The sequence below is a fragment of the Mustela erminea genome, chromosome 15 (assembly GCF_009829155.1).
Source record: "Mustela erminea isolate mMusErm1 chromosome 15, mMusErm1.Pri, whole genome shotgun sequence".
In the NCBI taxonomy this organism is placed as follows: domain Eukaryota; kingdom Metazoa; phylum Chordata; class Mammalia; order Carnivora; family Mustelidae; genus Mustela; species Mustela erminea.
The window spans coordinates 39,711,745-39,734,404 of NC_045628.1; the positions used below are offsets into that span (position 1 = coordinate 39,711,745).

Consider the following 22,660-nt stretch of genomic DNA (forward strand, 5'->3'; position numbering starts at 1 on the left):
CTGAAGATTAGGCTTTTCTGCTGTTTAAATGTCCTCAGCTTTGATGTGACACCAGTGTGACATCTAGGTTTTATTTCCGTATCCCTATCGGTTCTACCTCTGTGTCTCAGAGATCATTTCCTCCTGCCAGTTAACAAACACAAGTGGCGCACAAGAATTAGTATGCTCGTCACGGCTCCTATCATTTTGGAATTCCCTTGTAACAACTCAGAATATAAAAGGCAAGAAAAACATTGCCTGCTTCGTGCAGCTTAATTTCTAGGAAGACTGGTGTTGGGAAGCCACGCCTCATACTTTATACTGTCAATTTAAAAAAAAAAAAACTTCTAGGCTTGAAACAAAAAGAGGTCGAAAGGTTTTTTGTTGTGGCGGTTGTTGTCTTTAAGATTTTATTTATTTATTTGACAGAGAGAGAGATCACATGTAGGCAGAGAGGCAGAGACAGAGAGAGAGAGGAGGAAGCAGACTCCCCGCTGAGCAGAGAGCCTTATGCGGGGTTCCATCCCAAGACCCTGAGATCCTGGTCTGGGTTAAGCAGAGGCTTAACCCACTGAGCCACCCGGGCGCCCCATGAAAGTGTTTTTAAAAAATATAAAATGCTGCACAGCAGTCAATACAAATAATACTACACATTTTGGGTCAACAACCTTGTACGCACCAAAGATCTGTATGACAGACAAGAGATCCCACTGCTGAGAGAGAATGCCCTTCTCTGTAGTGTGCATCCACACAGAGAGCCTGACTCCATGGAACTCATGGTCCTCTACAGGCTCATAGAGTCCGTTGGTAACAAATCATGGTATAAACTCCTGTCCGTATACTGACCCACCTGAGAGGCCTTGTTTTTGTAATAGCTGCAGCTGTTCCATCTAATGTGTTTTCTTTTTTTTTTTTTTTAAGTTTTTATTTATTTATTGGACAGAGAGAGAGATCACAAGTAGGCAGAGAGGCAGGCAGAGAGTGAGGAGGAAGCAGGCTCTTCGCTGAACAGAGAGCCCGATGTGGGGCTCGATCCCAGCACCCTGGGATTATGACCTGAGCAGAAGGCAGAGGCTTAACCCACTGAGCCACCCAGGTGCCCCTAATGTGTTTTCTATTAGCATTTTTTGCTTGAGTATTTGTGTCCCAGGCACAAAGTTTGTGAGAGGTATAATTTACAAAGCTGAAATTTAATAAAAAATATTATCTAGCTCTAATGTATGTATGTACTAATCATCTTGAATTCATTCTCTTCTTCCTAGAAAAAAAGTACTTAAAAGCTGTTTATGCAGTTGTGAAAACTAATCAACTCTGTATTTAAGATACTTTGGGTTGGTTTACACATTTATTGGCCAGGGATAAATTTAAGTATTGAAGATGTATACATTTTGAATTTCATAGAAGTGATCTAATAATTTTACTGTAGGTATTGACACCTACAACTAGGGTATAGGACCTTAATTAAATATCAATGTCTCATAACTCAGTACTTAATCTCTTGGGCTTTTTTCATAATATAATTGTAAATAATACCTTTGATTATATATTATATGTATTTATGAATTTACATATATTAATATTTTGTCTTTGGTTCATATTATTTTTAATTAGAATGTATTTATGATTTAACTTTAAGAACCTGGAATTGTTCATTTGTGGATATATATTTAACATAACCTGCTCTTTTTTAGAGAAGTTGATAATAAGGGGGGGTTAATGACTGCTGGCAAACCAACCAAATTATCTCAGGTAAGGTAGCCGTTAGCCTTTTAAAGAATAAGTTGAAATTTGAGCAGTCATAAAATCACTTGTTGAACCCGAAGTCTTTAGTTCCCTTCCTATCTGTAGTCCTATCTCTATTTAAAAAATCATATCCTAGTGTACACTGCTAGTCATTGAGAAGCAAAGTACGTGTTATCTATTTTGTCTGTAGTTCCAAGGACTTGCTCTGGCTTTATTCTCATTAAGGTTTCAAAGATGTTTTTGTAATATTTATAACTCAGCTTGGCCAATTTGTTGCTGTTTTGTTTTTCTCTCAACAAACTCAACACCAAAGTAATAAGAAGTTGAAACAGTTTCTCTTTCTTTTATATAATTTTTATATGTTTTAGCCTTAGGGTCATATGTAGATGAGTTATGTTTTTAATATAAACTTCAGATTTTTTAATAAAGATGTGATAAGTTAAAAATGTGGAGTGTGGGGCTAGTGTGGAGCTTGATCTCGGGATCCTGAGATCATGACCTGAACCAAAATCAAGAGTCAGATGTTCAACTGGCTGAGCCATCTAGGTGCCCCCCAAATCTGTAGTTTTTTAAACAATTTCAAAGGGATATCTTTCTATTTCACTTTTTAAAGTAAGGTTAACTGAGGAATAGTTTCACACAGTAAAACTTCTTTCAGTATACAGTTGCTGTGTGTTTGACAAATGGACACAGTTCTATAACTACCAACACAGTCAAGATACGGAACATTCTGTCATCCCCAGTATTCCCCCTGCCCCTTATGATAGACCCCTCCCCCAAACCCAGTTTTTGATAACCTCTCCTCTGTTTTCTGTTCCCAGATTTTTGCCTTTTCCAGAATGTCACATAAATAGAATCTTCCATTGTGTAACCTTTGAGTTTGGTTTTTTACTTGTCTTTCATTATAATAATGCCATTATTAATTCCCTTTTATGCCTGTTTATAACATTTAATGGAGACAAACATCCTTATCAAATGTGGGTATGGTAGGAGGTATAATTTTTAACTCAACCTATGTAAGTGATAAACATGTTTATTCTCCTCAAATTATTATCATAATTTTGACAAATGGCTTACCATAACATTTAAAGAGCAATTACTGTGGATCTCCAGGAGACATTTAAGTCACTCAAATTTCTTTAAAAAATTCTTTCTTTATTCTATACCTTCTCCCTAATCCCCTGCTCATTGTCACTTTTTCTTTTCTTTTTTCAGATTGTATTTCTTTATTTGAGAGAGAGAGAGAGTGCACACATGTGTGAGAGAGAGCAGTTAGCAGGAGTATGGGGTAGAGAGAGAGGGAGAAGCAGACTCTCCAGTGAGCAGGGAGACATATGCAGGGCTCAATCCCAGAACCCATGACCTGAGCCAAAGGCAGACACTTAAGTAACTGAGTTACTCAAGTGCCTGTCACATTTTATTAATATACTGTATTAGTGTTTACTAAAGCAAGTGAGTGATTAAAGGACATTTATATTATTTTAGTTTTTTCCTACTACTCTAAAATATTGTATACTATCTGATAGACTTTTTAAAAATAATGATTTTCTTAGATAATTATTGATATGCAGCACTATTTATAGGTGTCCCTGGTTTTACCTCAAACAAGCCAATCAAATAACATAATTAAAAGAGACATACATGTTGGAGGAAAAGTATGCACTATTAACAATGAGGACAAGCTTAGTATTTTGTTCTGTTTTCAGTACTGTTGTCATTAATATTTTTAAAAATTTAATTTTGGTGTTCTGTATTTATATTTCTTTTCCAAAATGGTTATGTTAGAGGAATTTAGGAATTATTTTGTATTTAGGATAAAACTATCACATAAGGCTTTGAAGTCCCAAACTGTGCCTTGATTTACCTCTAGATACTATAAGGTTACTGATTTTCATTTATGTTTTCATTTATCTTTCCATCAGTCCTATAAATAAGTTATAGTACTTTCATGTTTTAAACTTAGTATTCTATGTTTTTTCTTTTATTCTGTCTGCCAGTATTTTCCTCAGACATTGTTCCATACTGACTTGAATTTAACTAGTAAGTGGGTATGTTTGCAATTTTACCTGTAAGAAAGTGGATAGAGAGAAGAGATGAGATCTATATTTATATTCAGTAATAAAATTTTTTAAAATGGTTGGTTTTATTGTTTAATTACTAGTTATTGATAACATATGTGATCCCTGGGGAAGTCTTGTGTGTGTGTGTGTGGAGATGAGAGCATAGGGGCGACTATCATCCTCATTGTCCCTGGTCACTCTTTTTAGCTGAATCTCTTTGTTACCCATTAGTTAAAATTTAAAACAACTCCACTGCTTCAACTAGAATGTGAATAACATATGAACTCTCATTTCCTTTTCTGCCATTTCCTAGCATCGATGTGCAGGCTTAACGGTCTCTTATAAATGGTGTAACAATCAGCCAGTTGTTCCAGGGTTTTGGATGACCTCAGTCCACTTACTCTAACCATTGGCAAGTACCGTCAATACCACCTTCAAAATACAGCCCATACTTGAGCCTTCTCTGTCTCAAGCACCACCACGACCCAGGTCCAATTTACCATCATCTGATGCTTAACATGTCCTTTTCTATTACTGTTGTACAAATGACCACAAGCTTAGTCGCTTAAAGCTACACAACGCTGCCTACAGAAATTCTGCATCAGTTTCACTGGCCAACAACCAAAATGTCAGCGGGCTTGTTCCTTTCCGAAACTCTATAGAGAAGAATCTGTTTGCTTGGCTTTTCTTGTTTCCTGCTTCCTGACCTGTTCTTTCCCTCACTCCAGCCTCTTGGGTCACGTCTCCTACCACTCCTCTGTAGTCTGTTCTCCTTTTGCCTCCATTTTATAAAAACACATGTAATTAGTGGTAATCTAGGATAATCGCCCCATCTCAAGTATCTTCATCACATCTTCAAAGTCCCATTCGTCATATAAGGCAGCATTTACAGTTTGCAGGGATGAGGATTTGCATATCTTTGGGAATCATTACTCAATTTACCACCCTTAAATTGCTTTGCTGAAAACAAAGCTGCTTTCTTAAGTCAACTTTTTATAGCTGAGCTTTTTTGCTTCCTGTTCTTTCTGTTGAGAATATGGCCTCTTTTGATTATTTAGGTCCCCGCTCAAAAGCCGTTTCTTCAAAGAGATCTTCCCATTCACTCTTTGGTTCTGCATTATTCTCTTCACAGCCCTTATAAACCTGCTATCATTTTATTTGTTTGCCATCTAATTGACTCTATCACCATAGGTCAGGGTTTTTGTCTTGTTCACTGATGCATTCCCTGGATTGACCATATTGGCAAGACTGTAGTAACCTCTTAAATACATATTGAGTAAACATTGTATTATTATTCCAGTTATAAACAGGAGCAAAAGCTGAGATTCACAGGTGTTAATTGTTTAAGATCACAGATCTAGTAGTAGCAGAACTGAAATTTCATCTCAGATTTGTCTAACTTCAAAATCCACATTCTTTATATTACCTCTTTCTCTTTAATGGAATTTAATAATGATGACCTTTATTAATATGCATCTACATTAGCCACAACAAGAAGAACCAAACCCAGAACAGACATCATTTGCATTTTTCAGGGAATCCTGGAGAGTAATATGCTAATAAGTGCTATTGTCAGTGCTTTCCTGACATTGTGCCATTTTGGAATCCATTCCATGACCATGTGGTGAATTCAAGCTCAGGGAATGATTTATGTAAGTCCTTGAATATGTTATACAATATGGTCTTTAACATGCAAGTTATCTTTCTATCATCTAAAAATGGTTCTGGAATGTTAAATGCACTTACTCTTTGGGTAGTTTTACTGAAATCCTTGAGGAGTCTCTAGGTTTTAATTCAATATTAGAAATTCAGTTTTATGTATGTAATGCTTTTTTTACTTACTATTTCTTTAAAGATAAATATTAATGCCTTACCAAATCAATGATTGTACTCAATATGCAAAAACTTACTATATTATTTTTTTAAAAATGAGAATAGTTTCCTTTTACAGTGCCACGGAGTTTTGTGATTTCTTTTGGCACCATTTATTTTATCAGGCTGGTTGTCTATCAGCCAGATTCTTGAATCATGGCATTCCTGTGGAGTAGTTGCTTGGATGTGTGAGAAAACAGGAATTTCATCCTGTTGATTTTATTTTGAAACCCGTCAATTTTTATCACTACTTTGGCAATTTTGATTTAGCTAAACAGATAATCTAACAAACTTGCATTAAGCTTTTTTAAAGCTTTTGAAGCACTCTGCTTAATGTTACTTAGAGATAATACAATAAAGTTTTGTACCATTCCTAAATGCTCCTCAAATATGGTATAAAAAAATATATAATGTGCCCAAAAGAAGGAAGTACATTTACACTCATTCCTGTGTCATTTTGTGACAGGTCAAATGAAACGAAAACATTCTAGAACCACCTTTCTCTTTCAGGTGATTAGAAAATGCTAGTAAATTAAAATTAAAGAATGCCATGTTGTTGATTTAAACAGCATAAATATGAATATCTTAAATGTATGGAACTGTTTTATTCCTGAGGAGTTTAGCTTCTCCTCTTAATTCATTGATTATGCTGATAATAGAAGCATCCTAACAGCTTGAGATATTAAGCAATGGGACATAAAGACATCTACAAAAACCCATCCTTTTATGTGGGTGTAATCTTTTGAGCAGATTTTAAACTTTCACTTAATCATTTTTTAATTGGAAAATCAAATATAATAATCCTATATCCAATTGGACTTAACATTTTTTGAACATTTAGCTGTTACATACTATTTCAAGCAAAGGAAGGTAGAATTAAAAATTTAGCCCAAACTACCTTTGGCAAGTCAAAGAATAAATTTTGTTGAAAATATCTTAAATTTAAAGACAAGTTTTTGTTTGTTTGTTTATTTTAAAGATTTTATTTATTTATTTGACAGACAGAGATCACAAGTAGGCAGAGGCAGGCAGAGAGAGAGAGAGGAGAAAGCAGGCTCCCCAGTAAGCAGAGAGCCCGATGTGGGGCTTGATCCCAAGACCCTGAGATCATGACCTGAGCCGAAGGCAGAGGCTTTAACCCACTGAGCCACCCAGGTGCCCCAAGACAAGCTTTTAAAAAATACATTTAAAATAGTTAAATAGGTTTAATGGATTCCACTTTTGTATTAATAAGTAAAACATCTCTGGGGTGCCTGGGTGGCTCAGTCAATTAAGCATCTGGCTTATGTCATGATCCCAGGGTCCTGGAATGGAACCGTGTCTTGCTCCCTGCTCTATGGGGAGTTGTTTCTCCCTCTTCCTCTGCTGCCCACCCCACAGCTTGTGCTCTCTCTGACAAATAAATAAATGAAATCTTAAAAAAAAATAAGTAAAACATTTTTAATGACCTAAATTGAACAAATTAATTTTGACTACTTTATAAATAATGAAAGAAATTGTTGGATACAAAAACAACTAGCACTCTATAGAAAAAAAGTTGCTCAGGTATCCTGTATCTTTGGAGTCCACAGAGAGCCCTCTTAGGAAGATGCCTTATAAATATTACATGTTTTGTAAGTTTAGGTTGACTGGGTGAACACATTAGATGAGATAGATACTACATAGAAAAAGGAATCAGAAAACTTGACTTTTTTTTTTAAAGATTTATTTTTTTATTTGACAGAGAGATCACAAGTAGACAGAACAGCAGGCAGAGAGGGGAGGAAGTAGGCTTCCCACCGAGCAGAGAGCCTGATGTGGGGCTTGATCCCAGGACCCCAAGATCATGACCTGAGCCAAAGGCAGAACCTTAACCCACTGAGCCGCCCAGGTGCCCCAAACCTGACTCTTTTGAGAACTGATATAATATAGTGTCAGAGAATCAGTATTGTTCACTAAAACAACTTTTTTGTGGTCTGAGTCTAAAAATACCACAAATATCTTAGACCATCTTATGAGTTTTGTCTAAAATTACTTAGAATATTTAATATTTAATATTAGGGCACAGTTGCTGAGATTAACCAAAATGTACTTTTAGAATAGGGTGAGATTTTAAACATACCTCAATAACCAGTCTGAGTTCCTGAAAGATCAGTACTTTATCACTTGCAATTAAAATTATATTCAGATGTCTTATGAAAATTCATTATTAAGGAAGTCTTTAACTAACTCATTGATATAAAGAAGCAACTTGCAAAATTATACATTCATTCTATACTATAAAATCTCTACTTTTAATTATTTAACCTAGGGTTTTTTGCTATAGATTTATGGCTTATTTATTAAAGTCTGACTCTACCTGATGAAATTTTTTTTAAGACATTTATTTATGTGAGAGAGAAAGAGAGCATTGGGAATAGGGGCAGAGGGGGAAAGAAACTCAAGCAGACACCATGCTGAGCACGGAGCCCTAAACAGGGCTCTATCTCACAACCCTGAGATCATGACCTATACTGAAACCAGGAGTCAGAAGCTTAACTGACTGGGCCACCCAGGCGCACCGCCCCCCCACCATGAAATATTTTGAAGTGATTATCTTTATAAATTATTTTTTATAGTTTTTGCATAAAGTTGGGCATTGTGTATTTAATTTTCCTTTTTTAAATGGAATGTGACTCAATATGCTGCCTTTATTAGATACATTGTATGAAAATACTGTGAAATAAAAATGACTTAATTTTTAAATTTTAATATTTATGGAAAACTAAAAACCTATAAACATGTATTGAAAGTAGAGACACTTTTTCTGTTTGGCATGTTAAAATAATTAAAATTCTTTGATATACATAATTTTAATATTGTTAAATTTATAATCTAATGGAGAATATGAGATAGAATGGATTTCTATTTCTCAATAATTTTACATTTTTTAATGTTTTATAATGCCTTGTGAAACATATAGATAATTATGTATTACAGTCTCTAAAAACTCATTAACTGTTTAAAATACATGTTAAAATTTCACAGTACAGCTCTCTTATAAATATATTAATAATACCTATATGGTGCTTATATACTAGCTTATATCCATCCAGAATTTAGGGAAATAATTTATTTAATACATAACTTTTTAAAGTAATAGTGAAAACTAATAATGGGTTTAAAAAATCTAAAGTATCACAAACTCAGACTAATATAGCTATTGTATAATATAGCTGTATAATATAGCTATAGCACTACATAATAAAAACTTCTACTCATAATTATGTTTCATAAAAAATTTCAAGAATTGAAAGTAAGATATTCTTGATATGATGCAGGTTCTAAATCTTTGAATACTGGTCATCCATTAACCATATACGTTTTAACTTTCAACTAACTTAATAAGAGATGTCCATTCCTTAGCAGTTATGGATAAATTTGAAATTACTGAGCACACTAAAGCTCAAGATCTGCATGCCAAGACAGTACATGAAGTAAGTACACAAAGTAAATAAGCCATACATAGGTTTATGGGTGTAAATAAAAAAAAATTATAATACTTATGTATACAGTATATGTGTATATTTATGTGTTAAATGAAACTCATTATAATTGACTTGAACAACATCGGTTTGAACTGAGTGGGTCCACTTTCACATGGATTTTTTTTTTTTTTTAGTAAATACAGTACAATACTGTGAATATATTTTCTCTCCCTCATAATTTTCATATTTAAATTTTTTCTAGTTTACATTTTTATAAGAATACAGTATATAATACCTAAAACATACAAAATACATGTTAAATTAGCTGTTTATGTCATCAGTAAGGATTCCAGTCAATAATAGACTATTAGTAGTTAAGTTTTTGGAGAGTCAAAAGTTATACACAGATTTTCCACTGCATAGAAAGTGGTTAGTGTCCCTCCTCCTCACCCATGTTGTTAAGGGTCAACTGTATGTAGTTAGTGTCTGGAGGGCATTATGCCAAGTGAAATAAAAAAGAAAGAAAGATAAATACTGTATGGTATCACTTACATGTGGAATAATAATTAAAAAAAAGGCAACTTCACATAAACAGAGAACAGAACGGTGCTTACTAGGGACTGAGAAGGGAAACAGTTATGTAGATCAAAGGGTACACACTTTAAGTTACAAGAAGTGTCAAGTTCTAAGGAGTTAATGAAAAGCGTGGACTATAGTTAGTAATATGGTATTGAATATTGAATAGTTAGTAATATGGTCCTTGAAAGTTGTTGAGACTGGATCTTAAGCATTCTCACCAGAAACACACACAAAAGTTACTTATGCTAACTATGGGAAGTGATAAACGTATTCATTATCTTGATCTTGGTAATCATTCAACAATATATATGTATATCAAATTATCACATTGTACACTTTAAATATACACAATTATATTTGTCAATTATTCCTCAACAAAGTTAGGGAAAAAAAAGATTGAAAAGCCAAGGGAGTAATGATCTGATTCATGCTGCTTTGTACTGACATATTCAAAATATAGATAGAGGTTGAGGCATAAAATTCAATAATAAAGAAAACTCGACATTTTCTGAAAGCCATGTTCATATAGTCTGTGATTTTATGAGTAGTCAGTTGACATAAAATAATATAGACAAACTCAGTAAGAAATCTGTGAAAATAAATGTGCAAGATAAAAGAACTATCTCCAGGCCAAATTAACATGTTTCTTAGCTAAATCTTCTAGACATGTTGCTAATTATTTCCAGTTATGATATTAAGGCACATTGGGAATTGAATGCACCACAAAAATCCTCACATAAGGATAACAATTTCATACAGGAACAATTAACAGATGTTTTTATTTTTAAGTTGGGGATTCTGGTCACAGAGTTTGTAGAACTGCTATGAAATTAGGATGACTTAATAAAAAAAGTTCCTGCATCATTTACCACTCCAAATTTATTTCCTCTGGAAAATAAATGGTCTGGCTTACTCTCTTAAGGATGCCATTTAAAATACTGCCTTTTTCTATGAAAACTGACTAAGTACTTGGTAGAAGATATGTTGTGCCATTGCTAGTGAAGTATGACTCTTATGAGTTTGGCTTCCAGAAAGTCTCAGAGGGATATAAAATGGTCCGTTTAGCTTATGTTTATATAAACCCTATTACTCTGTAAGGTTCAAAAAGGAATAGCTACTATATTTCTGTGATTCAATTTTCCTCTTGTTGCCTATTTCTTTTTGATCCTCTGAAGTATCTTCATTTTTTCCTAATCCAGAGGTCTAAGAGAGATCTGAGTAGGAAAACATGATTGTACTTATTTATCTAGTGTAAAATACTGCTTTCAGCTGAACATAAAAATGGAGACAAACATTTCCCCCTTTAACTTACAATTGTACAACAAAGAATTCAAGGTCACCAGGGATATAAAAGGTTTAGAAATATAAATAACTAAAGACATAGAGTTCAATTTGAATTTATATTATGATCAGAACCAGGTAACCATAGTTTATGATAGAGTACTTTTATTAGAGAAGGAATCCTTTTAATACTTAATGAGTTGAACAGATTCTAGGAAGTTAGAAATATTGACAGAAGAAAACAAACCTACCAGAAATAGAACAGGTAAGAAATTAAATATGTTAAAAATGGTTAAAACAAATTAGGTGATATAAAATGAACTTAATTTAACATCTAATGGAATGAACAGTCTTATTTTGGAGAATTGAAAAATGGTCCAGAAGGCAGAAAGCTTTAATAGGATAGAGAATAAAGAACAACAAAGAGGAAAATAGAAAAATCTCATTGCTGGGGCCACATAGTCCACTTTGTTTGGGGTGAGAAGGAATAAGAAAATGAATAGAAAGCCCATTTGCTTAGTATTTGGAGATTGGCTGCCTGGATGTATTCTGTTCTGGCCAAGCATGGCGTTTATGGGAGCTTATCTAAGTTTTAGTTTTTTGACATGTTACCCCTGGCAGAAGTGGCTTCATTGTGGGTCTAGAAACTTATTTCAGCAGTTCCCCCTTTTGGTTATCCTCTTGATCAGTTAGGAGGTTTGATTGAAAGTATCAATCTTGGGGAGCCTGGGTGGCTCAGTTGATTAAGTGTCTGCCTTTGGCTCAGGTCATGATCTCGGGGTCCCACACTGGGCTCCCTGCTCATTAGGGAGTCAGCTTCTCCCTTTCCTTCTGCTCCTCCTCCACACCACAATGTGTGCTCGCTCTCTCTCCTCTCAAATAAATAAAATCTTTAAAAAAATGTATCCATCATGGTGTGATTCTTAGTTACCACCACCTCTTCAGGTGTCAGTGTAGCATATACAAGAGACCACGTCAAGAGTGTATTCTTACCCATGGTTACATTCTTTTGTTCTTCTGACATGGCCTATTAGAGAGACAATAATAATTATTAGCAACAGAACAATGTCTGTGGTTTGGAGAATGCTCCTGAGACAGGGTCCCCATGGCCCAAACCAACTAGAATCAAGTAAGTCAAGAAATGGTCCCAAAGAGGGGGATACTTCTATAAGCCGGTTGGTCTCCTTGTGCATTTCTTATAGCTGTGTCTCTTACTTCCCCAGAAGTGTCTACTCAGCAAGGCTCTCTGAGAGAAACTGAGACATTGGAAAACAGAGTCCATGTTTTGGTTATGGGCCCCTGGAAAGGGTGCATGGGGGAGGCCCAGGTGTTTTAGGTCTCTGGTCTTGGAGCTATTGTAATTGTAAACGCACTAACTTGGTGGCCTTTGTTTGTAGACTTGTGGTCACTTCAGAGTAGAAAGGTGATTTGGATAGAGGATAAGTAGACCGTGAGTACTCAGATAAAGGAGATTAGAGGAGAGTAGTAGAAATCATGTCAGTCTTACAGCTTTTTGTTTAAAGTATGTCTTTAATTTTTCACTACCCTTTGCAATGAATAATCCAGTGAAGCTACTTTGGAATTTTGAAGCCTTTTGAAGGTTTCTGCATGCCAGTTGAAATAGGTATTTCATTCTGTTTGATTTGGGGACTCTTTCTTTCAAGCACTCCTTATATAATAGGAACATTCCTCGTAATGGTCATTGTAATTTTGCCATTTTTGTTGCTATCTACAGTTTCCAAGACCATAGTTCCTAGATGGAAAACAAGCAGGCATGTGGAAAGGTGGCATGCTCAATTCTTTGAAACGTGAGGATCCCCTTTCTTTAGCCAAGCTCTGGGTCTCTCAGAACCACTTTAATATGCTTCTGGGTTGGGGATTTTATGGTATTTTACACTGTACCTCCCTGCACAGAAATTTTCTTGAGGTTGGCGGGATGATTTAATGTCAATCTAACCCATTCCATGATGTACTTATCCTAACACAGGAGTCTTAGAGTCGGATGGTGAGCTCTCTAACAGCTTTAGAACACTCTACCCCATGTCCACCAATTTTGTAGCTTTGGCTTCTGAGATTGCCATTAGGAACTCATCTATTTACTCCTTTCAAGAGAAGATTTCTTTACAGTGCTGGACACCCTAATCTCTTTCAATAGTGGCATTTGTGCCTCCTTAGATTTGGATTTTGATTAATTTCTTGTCTTCATTTATATTCCCATGTCCCCTACTAGTTTATACTGTGGATTTACCTTGAGGCTTTGTGAATCCCTAAGAGCTATCACCCATTGTGGACCTGCAGGTAGCTCTCCTGGAACCTTTCCAGAGACCCAGAACCTCTCCGGAGGTTTTAATAAATCCAAGAATCTTTTCAGGAGCTCAGAACCTTTCTGAGATCAATTGCTTGGTAGATTGACCGACCTATCTATCCATCTATTTACCTACCTATTTACGAAGGCTGCACCCACAGGAGCACAGTTCAATTTCAAGAGTGACATACTCACAGCCCTTGTTCACTATGACAGAAACCTTGAACTCAAAGCGTTCAGGGGACATGTGAATCTCATTCTCCCACAGGTTTTTAGTAGTAAGTTTCCGATCTCATTCCTCATCACCAAAAAAACTTTAAAAATCATATGAAAGAGAAACAATTTAGGTGATGCAAACATGTATTTAACACTATATGAAGTGGACAGCCTCCTTTTAGAGAACTGCAAAATGGGTCGGAAGACGGAAAACCTTTAAAGGATAAAGAATAGAGATCAAGGAAGAGAAAAATAGAAAAATGTCTGATTGACTGGGGCCACATAGTCCTTCTTGTTTGGGGTGAGAAGGCTGAGAGTTGGATTGACATTTGGGCATCAGCTGCCTGGAAATACTGCTGTTACTGTTCAAGTGGAGAATTTACAGGGACACAAACGTTGTTCAAGGGTTGGTTCGTTGATGTGGTACTTGGATAGGAATGACTCCATTTTGAGCCTAGAAATTTATTTCACCAAACATAAATCATCTTTTTATCTTACGGTAGTATCTATTACTGTGAATAGCGCATAAGGTAGATAATGTTTTCAGTTTGTATTTGAAAGACTAAATTTATTGTCACTGAAAAACAGATAAGCATTTTAATCTAAATGTTTACAAAATACCTTATTGGCACTAGATAAATATTAAAATTTGCTCATTATAGGGGCACCTGGGTGGCTCATTGGGTTAAGCTTCTGTCTTCAGCTCAGGTCATGATGTCAGGGTCCTGGAATTGAGCCCCACATTGGCTCTCTGCTCACTCAGCAGGAAGCCTGCTTCCCCCTCTCTCCCTGCCTCTCTGCCTACTTGTGATCTCTGTCAAATAAATAAATAAAATCTTAAATTAAAAAAAAAAATCTGCTCATTGTAATATCCTACCTCCTCTAAAAATTACTTACTTGGAATTACTATAAATAAAGAGTAACAGGTAAGTTTATTTTTATTTTAAAATACCTATAATTCTCTTTTCTGGTCAAACTTATATTTGTCCTTTAGAATTAATAAGAATGAAGAGAATATTTTTAAAAATACAACAGTTATTCTCTAAAACATACTCATATTTTAGGGATTCTATGAAAGCCTAACCAGAGGTATTGACTTTCAATCAAGTAGGTTCCAATAAAAAGGAGTCTACATATTTCTTGAACCAATGTGGACTACACAATGGGTAAATAACAGAATGTAGGTCTTTCTCTACTTTCCTTTCAGAATTTACAGAATTCTGTAGAATTTACAGAATTTACAGAATCTCAGAATTACAGAATTTCAGAATCTATAATCCTTTCAGAATTGTTCATTTTATTTTATTTTATTGAAGATTTTATTTATTTATTTGACAGAGAGAGAGAGAGAGAGATCACAAGTAGGCAGGGGTGGGGGGAAAGCAGGCTCCCTGCTGAGCAGAGAGCCTGATTCAGGGCTCTATCCCAGGACCCTGAGATCATGACCTGAGCCAAAGGCAGAGGCTTAACCCACTGAGCTGCCCAAGTGCCCCCAAAATTTTTCGTTTAATTTTTTTAAAAGATTTTATTTATTTATTTTCCAGAGAGAGAGAGATTACAAGTAGACAGAGAGGCAGACGGGTTGGGGGGGGGGAAGCAGGCTTCCCACTGAGCAGAGAGCCCACTGCAGGCCTTGATCCCAGGACCCTGAGATCATGACCTGAGCGGAAGGCAGTGGCTTAACCCACTGAACCACCCACTGAGCCACCAGTGTCTTCCAAATTCTTTATTTTAATAAAGAATGAAGCAAAACTACTTTTTCAAAGTTTTTTGTTTTGTTTTGTTTTGTTTTTTTCTTCTTATTAACTACTTTGGGAGAAAGAAAATGTAAAGTTTTATGATGGAAAAAAATAAATATATAAATCAATGCTTGAGTAAGCAGCTCTGTTAAGATTTGAAAATCCAAATTTGGCAAACTAGTGGTTCAGGTAGCTTTCTCTTTTTTTTGTTTAAAATATGGACTGCACAGCCAAGCACTTTATCTTTCTTATGCTCAATTGAAGGGAGTGATGAGCTGGAACGCATCTGTTGGTTTTGGCTGCCCTGACAAACCCCTTCTTTGTAGCTTTCTTTGCTGTAGTCATGCATATTGACACCCATTTTAAGCTTTACTTGAAACCCTGTGGCTTTTCATTTGAAATAAATTATCACACCTTTTCGACAGAGAACATGGATTCTTTTCCCCACAGCTTGTTTCTGGCCTTGCCAGCATTTGTAACATGGAAGGGGAGAGTACTATGAGTTATTAATTAGTCTATTGATTTGATAGAGTCTCAGCGTAGGTTTTTTTTTTTTTTTTTTCATTTTTGTTTCTGCTGCTACTGTGCTACAGCATAAGAGTTTAACATAGGCATTTTCTGTGCTTTTCAGGATAAATGAATTTATTTAAAAAGTTAGATACTGATTGAAGTTCAAGTTGAGGTACATCCTCCTCTCCTGAGAAACACTATCAAATATTTTTTAAAAATTATAACAGTAAACAACAACAGAACTTAAACACCAATTAAGGGTAGCAATAGAACTATAAAAGATAATTTAAGACTTACTTTTTTTTTTGGTACACATTTTAATTAAAATGTATGCTTTGTCATTTGCTCAACAAGTGAATCTGCTCATGGCTAGGAGGAAAGGGCAACATCATACACCTGAATTTATGAAGACTGCTCCTTACCACAGCAATATTCTGAAACCAGTCAAGATTTCAAATCTTGATAATAGATATATATTCTCAAAATGCTATCAAAGAAAAAAACTAGATGAGACTCTGTTCTTTAATCAGGACAGCACTGTATATTTTATATTCAGTAGCAGTGATTTATTTGGATGAATTTATTTTGGTTCCTAGTAAAATAGTTCCCTGGAGTGTTAAAAAAAAAAATTCTTGGGATCAATTATTTATCTCTGTAAAATGGCAAATATAAATGCATAATTTCATTGGCATGAAATTTCTTAAGTGATTTTACTCAAACATATCAATAGTAATATAATATTATAATGACATTCTGCTAAAATGAGAACTAAACTAAAAATGCTAAGATGTTTAATGTACTCATTTAGCTTCTATCCATTAGGTAGTTTTTAAAAACACAATGTGGATTTTTGCAAATGTTTCAGTAATTGTTTCAGTGTAGTCAACAATAGGTACCAATCACATAGATGTGAAAGAGATATATACGTATGTGTGTGAGAGAGAAACACATTTTATAAAAATTAAAATTCCTAAACAAAGTGGTATCCTGTATGGTATTAGTCTTCTGCAGACTCCCTTTCCCAGCCCAAATTTAGGAAGAGGGAGCAGGTATATACAACATTCATCATTAAAAGAATCAATAAGCCTGTACAACTTCGTGATCCCGAAATGTTAGTAATACAAATAGTTATTAATATCCAGTCAGTTGAGTTCATATTCTAACCATATGATATCACCAGCACACCAAGATTCACAAAAATATGGTTTGTTTCGCAAAAAAAGTTATGTTTCTCTAATAAACCACTGATACTGAAAATACTTATGAAAGTACACCTAACTTTTTGGAATTCCTACAGAGAAGTTTCTCCTCCTATTCTGTCCAGGCTGTCCACAAACCTGAAAAGGAACATTAATGCTAAGTTAGGTAAGAAGGTCAAAGAAATTCAGTTTAAAGGTATTGTGATTTTGAGTGTGTGTGTGTGTGTGTGTGTGTGTGTGTGTGTGTGTGCTGGGGAGATTGATTGTGCACCAGCACCCTACACTTGGGTTTTAACTCTGGCTGTATTGGCACTTGATCCACAATCCTACTGATCTAGAACTGGTTTAGTTTTAGTTTATTGGTTTCTAAGACACCTTTACCATCTTATCTAGGTCCAGACCAAGGTGTTCTAGAAAGAGTGTGCAGTTGGTCCTCCAGTGTAAATGCTGCATTCTGGACACCTAAACATTATGGAAAATTTGAAGTAGTTTTTGAGAATTTGAAGTAATTTCTTCACATGTTAGTTTTCCAATTTGTGAGAAGGAATTATAATCTCCAACTTTTATTTATTTATTTATTTTTAAAATATTTTATTTATTTACTTGACAGACAGAGATCACAAGCAGGTAGAGAGGCAGGCAGAGAGAGAGGAGGAAGCAGGCTCCCCGCTGAGCAAAGAGCCCGATGCGGGGCTTGATGTGGGGCTCGATCCCAGGACCCTGAGATCATGACCTGAGCTGAAGGCAGAGGCTTAACCCAGTGAGCCACCCAGGCGCCCCTAATCTCCAACTTTTAAATTTGTTCCAGGAAGCATATAACATACTTGTAAAGCACCTGCCATAATAAATATCAGTACTAAATAAACTTTTCCCTAAACTTTGAAATATCATGGAAAATAATTGCATTTCTATTAGAATCATGTTATGTAATGAGGAAGACCAGTCCAGTATAATATTTGCTTTTAATTTAAAAATTCAGTTAATAGAACTTGTGCATTTGAAGCTGATTATTTTATTGGGAGCCCAATAATGGATGTTTGGATATTTGTAACCAGACAGTTAAATGTATTTTTTTTTTTCTGTGCATTGAACCAGTCTTGCTCCAAGCATTGTTACTAACAGACATGCATAATTACCTAATCTGATAAGTATTTATTTCTATGTAAATGTAACACTTTAATAACGTAAACATTCAATAAATTGCATTTATACGAATAAGCAGACTTTGGATTAGTTAGAAATTGTACATCTTATCTTATAACGATCATTGATTAATAACAGTTTACTAAATTTATTTTAGGGAAAATTGTAAGTAAAAAAGAAGAAATGGTTAAGCTACAAAGAAGTTAGACTAGTTAAGTCTTAAATTTCCATGATGATTATTTACAATTAGTCTGTGATATTATTGAATACATTCTGAACAAGCCTATTTAGTTGGAGGACACTTTCTTAATTTTTTTAAAAGATTTATTTATTTATTTGAAGGGACAGGCGGGAAGGGACAGAGAAGGAGGGAGAGAGAGTAAAGCCAGGCTCCATCTCACAACCCTGACATCTCGACCTGAGGCAAAACCAAGTCTGTTGCTCAAAGGACTCCGCCACCCAGGCGTCCCTACTTTCTTAAAGTTACAACATCTTTTATCTTGTAACTAAAAGAAATCTTAAATTCTTCCATTAAATGCTAAATTTTTTTAAAGATTCTATGTATTTATTTGACAGAGAGAGCATAAGCATAGGGAGCAGCAGACAGAGAGGGAGAAGCAGGCTCTAGGTTGATTTTTTTTTTAAAAGGTGTTAGGCCTGTTGTCCGTTTTTCCCTGTCACCACTGGGTAAAGTAAGCATTTGTGGCATTTGCCTGTTTTATTTCAGTAGTAAATTTACACATTAATGCGATTCTGTTTTACTAATTAGTCCTAAACTGCTGGTAACTTGTTTGTAAATGGCTCCAGTCCTTCCTGCTAGTATTTAAAAAAGCCTGGGTTTTGGTAGTAACATTCACTGTTTTTCAGTTTTGACTTTTTTTTTTTTTTTTTTTTAAAGAACATTTCTTTAAAGAGGCTAGATTACTTTTGAACCTGAATTCACTATATGGTATATAATAAAACACTTGTCCTTGTTCTCTTTTTAAAGAACAATTGAAGGTTAACTTGTCAGGTGGGCTAGCAGGGTTAACAACAAAAAAATCTGCTATACTTAATAAAGAACAGAATAATGGGCAAATTATTCTCAGTACTATCTGAAAAACCACTATGAAATCAGTACAATTTCCAAAGATATTTTTGCTTTTGTCTTTAAGGTTTTTATTTATAAATGTTAGGTAAATAATGCTCACCTTTATTTTGATATGTTTCTTCCTTTCTTCCCATATTTCCTTCCATCCTTCCTCCCTTCTTTCCTTCCTTTTCCATTCATTTATACATTTCAGCAAATATTTATTGAGTATCAACTATGTACCAGGAGTTATTTGGCAATAATCTTTGTAATTTTTTAATGTATTCTGCGTAAAGAATAGAATGAGTCTACTTTAATGCATGCCTTCTTTGCTAATGATCCAATTAGATACTGTTTTTATTGCTTTAGGAATTGCTTTAGGAATTCTGAGAGTCAGAATGCCTCGAGGCGGTCTTCTCTATTCTATTAATTCCACATGCATCAGCCCATGGTAGCGATCTTCTCATTTTTTGACAAGTGAAAAGAGTTGGTGCTTATGAAAAATCAATTTCCACAACCAGCACTGACTCCATTCATCATTCTCTTGCCAGAAAAGGGGAAAGTGAACAGTTCCATGTGAACAATTTGCATTTACGCGTGTGAGGAATTACACTGATTGTCTATTGATTGTTTATCCTCATTTAAGCTGCTCCAGGATGACTAGCAAACATGAGCACATATAACCACAGGACTGGGATAGTATTAGGACAAACTGGGGTCTATAATGGTTGCCATTGGATCTATAAAGGGTAGTGAGTTGTGTTACCACTTGACCTTTATAGAAAGCAATGTTTAAACCAAAGAAAAATAACAGAGCTGATACATCTGTTCTTAATAATTTCCTCAAATATTATTTTTAATCCTGTAACAACTAAACTGTGGTCACCTAGTCATAAGATTAATGCTTTTTTTTTTTTTATGTGTTACTGCTTATGGAAATAACATTCCACAGTTAGATGTCATGCTCTGCACTATTCTATTTTATGGCACTTAGATGCTCTTTTTCTTCCACATACTACTTTAAATCCCCCCAGGCTCCATCAGTGCCTTAGGCTGTGAAATCGGAATAGAAAATGAGTTGCTCCTAGACAAATCAGTTACATTTTATATGCAAATAATTTCCTCCTCAGTATCATCAGAGTACAATAATTTGGTGTTTGACATAGTGATTTTTCAGTGTCTATCTAATATGTCTTTTAAATATTAGAGTTCTCCTGACCCAACAGAATTTGATAGGAAGGATAACTAAACTTTCTAAGTTTTTCTTTTCCTCTGTTCCACTTTTCCTTAGACATCTAGTTTAGAATTACCCGATTCTTAAAAGATTTCTTATATAATGATATGAGGGATTTTATATTTCATCAGCTTATATATTTTATACCTCCACCTTCCAAACTTTTTTTTTTTTTTTAATTCTTATAGGTATTACTGAGTATCCTGGAACTCTACTCATAAGACAATATCGAAAGATGAGGCTCAATCCAGAAGCTATTTTATGAAAACTTTATGTTTCATGATTTTCTACATACAACCTTGTGAGGATATTTTTGGCTGCAAACTTTGTAACCAAGTAAAAGAAAGAATGAGAGAGAAAAAAAGAGAGAAGGAGGGAGGGATGAGTCTAAAGAATATTGGAATTGACTGCCAGGGAGCAAAAGTATTTCAAATATGAGCTATTAATTTGATGAATTATTTTAAGCATAGGAAAAATAGCATTAATATGGAAGCTGAGTGAGAGCATTCCTTAAAATATCTTTATTAGTTATTCCCCTCATGATTACAAAATCTTTGACAATCACGCACCTGGTATAGTGCAAGATGCTTAATACAAGACCATAGGGGCCTCATTAGCAGATTCTTTAATTCAACTGTTTTGCCCCCTTTGTCAATTAAAATTTCTTTGTAAAATAGCAAGAATATCTCTCTCCACTTGTTTTCCCCTGGTGGACAAAAGACCCGTGAGGTTATAAACTAATAATTGAAATCACCATTTATAGTATCTAGATAGTCACTGTTTTTTTTTTTTTAAGATTTTATGTATTTATTTGACAGAGAGAAATTACAAGTAGATGGAGAGGCAGGCAGAGAGAGAGAGAGAGGGAAGCAGACTCCCTGCTGAGCAGACAGCCCGATGCGGGACTCGATCCCAGGACCCCGAGATCATGACCTGAGCCGAAGGCAGCGGCTTAACCCACTGAGCCACCCAGGCGCCCCTAGTCACTGTTTTAATAAGTTTTTGTGTTTTTTTTTTTTCTGAACTAAAATGCAATTTTATTTGTAAACAAATTTGGGGCAAAATTTGTAGTAGCATACTTCTTTTTGACACAAAAATGCCTGTGCTAAAATAACATTACAATTGTCTCAAAAAGTACAATTGGAAGTTCTATTTCGTTATCTGCATTCGTTAAGATGATCACCAGTGATAAGTATGACAAAAAGTGTATTTATATTAGCTAACATGGAATTGTATATACGTTGTTCACTCATCTATAAAAAAGATAGCAATACATATCTTGCAGTGTTTTGGGCAATACCATAGAAAAACTCCCAGTCAGCTTCCATAATGATGTTTTTTTTTTCCTAAGCTGGAAATATTTTCACTAAAATAATATTTGCTACGTAAAAATGTTTTGCTCTCTGGCATATTCAAATATCTTTTGGTGTCTTTTAGATACAGATTTAGAGCTTAATACAGCTCTCTTAATAGAAACAAAGTGTATTAGTGTTAGAAACTTAATTTAAGCTTGTGTCATCGTGTATCTAAGTGCTCACTCTGCTTTATATGAAGCGGCAAAAATAACCACAGCTATTGCTTATTGAGCAACTACCTGCCCCCGTACTTTACATTCATTATATTCCTAGTAACATTGAAAACTGTATATTTTACCGAGTTTTTACAGATGAGGAATTTGGGACTCTCAGAAGTTAAATAACTTATCCATTGTCATATAACTAATAAATGACAAGTCTAAACTTAAATTTGAGTGGCTTTGTTGGGCTATAAAGCTCCTAAATTTTCCATACTGATTAGTTTTGAGTTATTAATTATTAAAAGTACAATGTAGGCAGAAGGTCACTTAAAGGAAAGAAATCTATACTAATCCTTTGCTTCCAAAAGAGAATTTTAAGTCCATTTGTTTTTTGGACTTATATTCCAAACCCACACTAAAAACCCTTTTGTAAAGGTAACAGAATGCTCAATGATTTGTGTCTGCATGGTTTTATGATAGCAAATAATAGTAGAAAAACACAACTGAGTATCATATTGTCCTTTTTGGCTAGCATTTTTCACAGATATTCTTCTTTCCCCCCCCCCCCCACAGATATTCTTCTTGCCTAATTGTCTTTCCCTTGGTATTTCATGCCTCTTTCTTACTATTATATCTTGTGTATTTTTCAATAATAGATTTATTATTTATGATAATTATTATTTTAATAACATTGCTTTCTCTGGTCACAACAGTCAAGGCCAAGATATGAAACATTCTTATAAAATTTATGAAAGCTCTGATCATATTG

General features: G+C 34.8%; 1 protein-coding gene across 5 annotated transcripts in view; it reads left to right on the forward strand.

Annotated features, from left to right (window-relative positions):
- The window catches only part of PCDH9 (protocadherin 9), an 896,718-nt gene that overhangs the window by 398,020 nt on the left and 476,038 nt on the right, over positions 1 to 22,660 (forward strand). The window contains exon 4 of one of the 5 annotated variants that reach the window (XM_032315268.1): positions 20,564 to 21,142. The exons of the other annotated variants lie outside the window; for them this stretch is intronic. Coding sequence (XP_032171159.1) covers positions 20,564 to 20,596 — 33 coding nt within the window. The 3' untranslated portion in view covers positions 20,597 to 21,142. Of the gene's footprint in view, positions 1 to 20,563; positions 21,143 to 22,660 lie in introns of those variants that run through there. 5 annotated transcript variants of the gene reach the window in all.